This window comes from Lactuca sativa, chromosome 1 (assembly GCF_002870075.4).
Source record: "Lactuca sativa cultivar Salinas chromosome 1, Lsat_Salinas_v11, whole genome shotgun sequence".
In the NCBI taxonomy this organism is placed as follows: domain Eukaryota; kingdom Viridiplantae; phylum Streptophyta; class Magnoliopsida; order Asterales; family Asteraceae; genus Lactuca; species Lactuca sativa.
Genome location: NC_056623.2, coordinates 22,859,086 through 22,865,551, shown reverse-complemented (window position 1 = coordinate 22,865,551; position 6,466 = coordinate 22,859,086). Strand labels below are relative to the sequence as shown.

General features: G+C 37.8%; 1 protein-coding gene across 1 annotated transcript; it reads left to right on the top strand.

The window, feature by feature from the left end:
- Positions 1–443: 443 nt before the first annotated feature.
- LOC111876329 (uncharacterized) lies at positions 444–1,361 on the top strand. The gene has a single exon (XM_023872874.1). The coding sequence runs from the start codon at positions 444–446 to the stop codon at positions 1,359–1,361; it is 918 nt and encodes a 305-aa protein (XP_023728642.1).
- Positions 1,362–6,466: the final 5,105 nt, after the last annotated feature.

Genomic DNA, 6,466 nt, shown 5'->3' with positions numbered 1-6,466 from the left:
ACAAGGCCACGTTCAAAGGCAAGTTCCAAAATGAATTGCTTATCAATCAATATTCAAGGGGCGTCCTTCTCTGATAAGAGGAGTTGGATAAGAAAATTGTGTAATCGTCATAAAGTTAATTTTTTAGCTATTCAACAAACTAAGATGGAACGTATTGACTTAGTTACGGCTAGATCTTTTTGGGGTAATTCTTCTTTTATGTATGATTTCTCGTGGAGCTTCCGGGGGTATCCTAGCTATTTAGGATGTGGATTTGATTTCTCATAATCATGTTTCTATTCATGTCATGATGGCTTTGTTGTTATTGAAGCGGTTTGGGTCCGTTCGGATCTCCAAGTGAATTTTATTGTTGTTTATGCTCCTCAAGAGTTAAGTAAAAAAAAAATTCTTTGGAGTGATATCTTTATAATTTTATATCTAACTCTTCGGGGGAATGCATTATTATGGATGATTTCAATGAAGTTAGGGATGATTCCGAGAGAATGGGGTCGAAATTCTATTCGTCTTCTGCTCGAGTTTTTAATGAATTTATTAACTCTATTGATCTGGTGGATGTTCCTTTGGGTGGTCCTAGATTCACTTGGAGCGATAAATGGGGTTCCAAATTTAGCAAGCTCGATAGATTTTTGGTTACGGAGGGTTTTTTGGATTCTTTTCCTCACCTTTCAGCTTTGGTTTTGGATAAGAATATTCCGGATCATCGCCCTATTCTCTTATTGGAGCACCGGGTGGATTATGGTCCGACACCTTTTCGAATATTTCATTCTTGGTTTGATATGGAGGGGTTTGATGATATAGTTCGGGAGGCATGGGCTACCTCGGTGGTGGAGGTGGAGTTGACTAACCCTTGGGTTATTTTTAAGAAAAAACTTCAGTTTCTTAAATCTAAACTCAAGGAGTGGAACTCTAAACATCGGGACATGGCGGCTAGTAAAAGGAAGAACTTGCAAGATTTAGTTGAGTCTATCGATATTAGGCTCATGGAGGATGAAGGTTCGGCTAACCTGAGAGAACAAAGAGTTTCTTTATTAAAGGAGATTTCTGATATTGACCATTTAGCTCAAGTTGATCTTGCTCAAAAAGCTAAAATCCAGTGGGGCATCGAAGGGGATGAGAATTCTAAATTTTTCCATGGTATGCTTAACCGTAAAAGGAGACAAATAGCTATTCGTGGCTTGATGATTGATGACATGTGGGTGGATAATCCGGCCATGGTCAAAAAGGGGTTTCATGAGTATTATCAATCTTTATTTCAGCAGAGTTCCTCTTGGAGGCCAGTTACAGATGGTGCATTTTTTAGTACTTTATCCCAACTGCAGGCACTACTAGAAAACAACCTTTTAATGACGCGCAAACATTGATACGCGGTGATTTACGATACGCAAAAGCGTGTGCCCTAAAAATAATGTTATCTCTTCTAAAATTTGAAGGATAGTGGACACGCTTTTATGCGTGCCCTAAAATTAATTTCGAACAAAAAAAAAAAAAAAAACATGGAGGGCACTTATTTAAAAATGGGTGTCGTCTAGAAATGTCGTTATATATTTTTTTAATGAAAGGCGCGTTCTTTTCTTTTGCAGTTGGGGGGGAAATGAAAATCCCAAAAGTTTGAAAGGCCGCCATTGTTACCCTCTGCCTTATTTCCATCGTTCTTTTCTCTCTCTCTCTCTCTCTCTCTCTCTCTCTCTCTCTTTCTCTTTCTCTCTCTATCTCTCTCTCACTCTAATACCCAAAAAAACCCTAATAACATCACCAATCCTCTTTTTACCCACAACAAAATCGCAATATAATCCCGTCTTTTGAACAGATCAAACCCATAGGGGTTCTCGACGGAAGAGATACAACTTCATACGAGCCCTAATTTCTCATCTGAATTCATTAACTTCTTCAAATGGTTCTCAGTCTTTTTTTTTCTCTCTCTACATTTTCTTCTCCTTCATTTCTCGATCCCCAAAAGGTCAGGAGAACGCTGCGTCTGCAATCGGATTGCTTGGTCGTAATCCTGAGAGCGTTGAACACCGGTGTATGCTCGGTGTTTGTTAAAATTCTCAAAGAAGGTCCCATGAAAGAGCAAGCAGTTGTCTCCTGGGCTGTATCGTTCGATTAACACAATTCATCAAACCCTAAATCGTAAAGGAAACCTAGCCCCCACAGCTTTCTTCACACTTCACCTCCTCAAAGTTCTATCGGTAATACATCAAATTTTTCTTTGCTTTATACTATTTGTATGCGACCTTCTAATCTCTTTGATCCAAGTTCTATTTAGGCTTCGTATGGAGGAAGTATCTTCGTATGCAACATTCTAATCTCTTTCATCTTTTTTTACATCTCAACATGTTTCTCGGAAGCATCATAACTGGAACCGCGCTTCAGCAACTAAAAGAGTTCTTGGATGAGTCGCCATCCCGGAGAAGACAGAGGAAACCATGGATCCTGGGTCGTTGCTTTGGCCTGTAACCGAGCCTCAATTACAGTTGTACTTCTTGCTTGGACTCGTGTACTCAACCATCACCCCTATTCTCCTTCCATTTATCATCATCTTCTTTGAGTTTTCTTGTATGTTTATTCATCATATGAACACAAGTCAAGATTCGAATTTGATGCCTTCTGTTGACCTCAAGAATGCAATATCAGTGAATAGAAACTCAGAAGATTCAATGAATTCAGGGAAGATTATGTTTTTGCGATTTGCACATCTGTTATTGATTTCATGGTTGTGTAAGTTGTTAGGGTTTTTGTATGTTAACTTGGTTATGTTCAAAATATTGTGTTCAGGGGATATTCCAGCTGCTACAGAAGAAGATGTTAATGTTGTTGTGGATGCTGCTCACAAAGCTCTGCAAATTTCTTCACGAGAAAGCATTTTCAACCATGGAAGCTACCACACACGAACTGATACATCCAACAGTAGATGTTTTGCTATCAATGCTTTCAGTAAGAAACCTGATCAGAACATTCATCTTGAATCTAAGGTAAATTTATATGAAGCTCTGCACTTCATTATGCTTTTCTGTGATTACAATACAGATTCTCGTATCTTAGCTGCTTTCTGCATATTTAACACTATGTTTTGTTTGATTTGCAGGTCTATATAGTTGTATATTGACAATACTATTATTGGAAAAGAACTTAGTTGAAAATTAGCAACTAGCAGTTCATTTATGGTGGACTTACAGGTGTTGGACAGTGTGAGATGAGATAAGAAGGGTTTGGTTGTGGGTATTTTGTTTAGCTTTCTTCTTTTTTGTTTGAATTTTGATAATTAATTGGTGGACTTACAGGTAGTTGAGCATTTGTTCTGAGAGAGATGTTTGTTGGGCTGGGGCTTCTCTTTCACAGTCAAAGGAAATGAGTCATTCATTTCATTGTAACCAACTGCATATGTTCCCTTCACTTTGACTATAACACAAGTATGCCTTTTTTTTTAAATATGAAATTGACTTTTGATGAAAGTTGATAGAGGAATATGTTTACTTATGTGCGCTTTTTTATATTTCAATTTTCTAGTGGAGGACTAAATTTAGGAAGACAGTGAACAAAGCTGATAACGATGCAAGCACAAGGGCTGTTTGGGACTGTGGATCTACTAAAGCCCCTGGCCCTGATGGGTTTACTTTTGGTTTTTTAAAGAGATACTGGGATCTTGTAGCCTCTGATGTTGAGGCGTTTGTTCATCATTTTTTTCATCATTCTCTTATCCCTAAGGGATGTAATGCCTCGTTTTTCACCATTATACCTAAAGTCAAAGATCCGAAGACTCCAAAAGATTTTAGACCCATTAGCGTCATTGGATGCGAGTATAAAATTATTGGCAAACTTTTAGCTAATCGTCTTGTGGAGGTTATTCATACTGTTGTTAGCCTTGAGCAATCTGCTTTTATTAAAGGTAGACAGATCCTGGATGGTCCTTTTCTTCTTAACGAATTGGTTGCTTGGAGCAAGTCTTCCAAAAATCCTATCATGTTTCTTAAGGTTGACTTTGAGAAGGCTTATGACTCCTTATCTTGGGATTATTTATTGGAAATCATGTCTATTATGGGATTTGGGTCTAAGTGGTGTCAGTTGATTAAGGAGCTTTTGTCGACAGCTAGGGCTTCTGTGTTGATTAATGGTTCCCCAACTGATGAATTTCAAATTCACCGTGGATTGAGACAGGGTGATCCGCTTTCGCCTTTTCTTTTTATTCTGGCTATGGAGGGTCTCCATATTGCTTTGACGAGGGCCCGAGCTGCGAATGCTTTTAGAGGGGTTTCTATTTCTGGTACTGAGATTTCTCATCTCATGTATGCGGATGATGTGATGCTGATCGCTCCTTGGGATCCTGAGAATGCTAATTGTCTTCTTCGTATCCTTAGATGTTTTTTCTTGGCTTCAGGGCTTAAAATTAATTTACTTAAAAGTAAATTGATTGGTGTGGGAATTTCTTATTCCCAAGTCCTTGTGGTGGCTAATAGGATTGGTTGTGCTGCTTCTATGATTCCTTTTTTTCATCTTGGTATCCCGGTGGGTCAGAATATGTTGCGAAAGTCCTATTGGGCTTCGTTGATTGATAGATTTCGTTATAAGCTTTCTACTTGGAAGGCTAAGAGTCTTTCATTTGGAGGTCGCCTTACGTTGGTTAAGTATGTCTTGGGTTCGTTGGGAGTTATTGGATGTCTGTTTTCCTTGCTCCTATTTCGGTTTTGAAGGAGCTTGAAGGAATGAGGGCGAGATTTTTTTGGGGCACAGACATGGATGAAAGGCATATGTATTGGGTTAGATGGGATAGAGTGTTAACCTCCAGGGATGAAGGTGGATTGGGGATTGGTAGCCTTTTCTCTGTCAATAGGCTATGGTTTTTCGGTGGTGGTGGAGGTCTTTTCATTGCCCTAATCTTTTATGGGTTAGAGCGATAAAATCTATTTATGGTTTGGATGGTGTTTTAGGAATGTGAGATACCCCAATTATGGTCAAAGTCCTTGGGGCGGGGTTATTCGTATGCTCTCCCACTTCCGCCAGAAGGACATTGATCTGCAATCCCTTTGTCCTATTCGAGTTGGTGATGGTACTCACACTTCTTTTTTGGCATGATGTTTGGAGGGATGATATGCCTCTTTCTGCTTCCTTCCCTAGAATTTATGCGCTGGATCTGCATAAACATGTTTCTATCACAGATAGGTTGTCCATGGGATTGGGGGTTAATACCCTTAGACGGGACCCTAGAGGTGGAGTGGAACAGGAGCAATGGAATAACTTTATTGGTTTTTTTTTGCAGGAATTCCATCTCAGACCGGTCCTAGATAGACTGGATTGGCTTAATGATGTGTCAGATACTTTTTCCATTTCCTTGGCTCGAAAATTATTGGATGGTATTACGCTTAGCAATGGAGGTATTTCTACTCATTGGAATAATTGGGTTCCAATAAAGATTAATATTCTTATATGGAGAATTAGATTATCTAGTATCCCTACTAGAGAGCGTCTTTCTTATAGGGGTATTATGGCGGATTCCATTCTTTGTCCTGTTTGCTCGACTACAGTGGAGACAGTGGAACATATTTTTGCTAATTGCTCAGAGGTGATTGTTCTTTGGACTCGTATTGCGATTTGGTGGGGTGTTAGATGTCCTTCTCAGTTGACTGTGGATTCTCTTTTCAATTGGGCTGATTCTACTTCATGGAAAATTGGTCAGCGTAAAGCTTGCGATGCTGTCATTTTGACTACTTTTTGGTGCATTTGGAATTTCAAGAACGGTGTGATTTTCAGAGCGAATACGCCTAAGAAATCTTTGATTTTCGATGATGTTGTTCATAAATCTTATGTTTGGATTTCTAGTAGGTGTAGTAAAGCCAAAATTAATTGGTCTTCTTGGCTTCATAATCCTATTAATGCTACTAAGATGATGTAATTCTTTTTTCTAGCTTCTTGCTAGCTAATTTTTTCCGTCGTTCCAAAAAAAAATCAAAATTCTCAATGGTTAAACAAAAAAAAAATTATTTCTTTAGTTAAACTGAAAAAACTCCAACGATAGTACTTTTTATTAAGTTTGTCAACATTAAGATTTTACTTGCGATCGTTTTTATTTATTTATTTATTATTTATTTATTTTTTTACTTTCAAAAATCATGATCATAAGATGATATTGAGATTGAAAAATCCTACAATGTTAACTAATTTATATTGTATGATTTGTAATTTATATATGACAAATTGTACAAAGACACTAACTTTTCACAAAAATCGATCTTAACAGTGTGTTATCTTTTCTTGCATTTAAGACACTAAGTTTTCACAAACATTTGGTTTTGACATTATATTTTTCAATTTGTTTCAATATTGACTATTTGACCAATCAACCCAGTTGCCAATTGACTTAGCATGGTGAGTTGTCGGTCTTTGATGAAGTGACACTGACCTCACATGATAACTTGACACTTTTTGGCTGCCAAAATTGAAATGAAAATAGTGACTTAATTGTAAATAAACT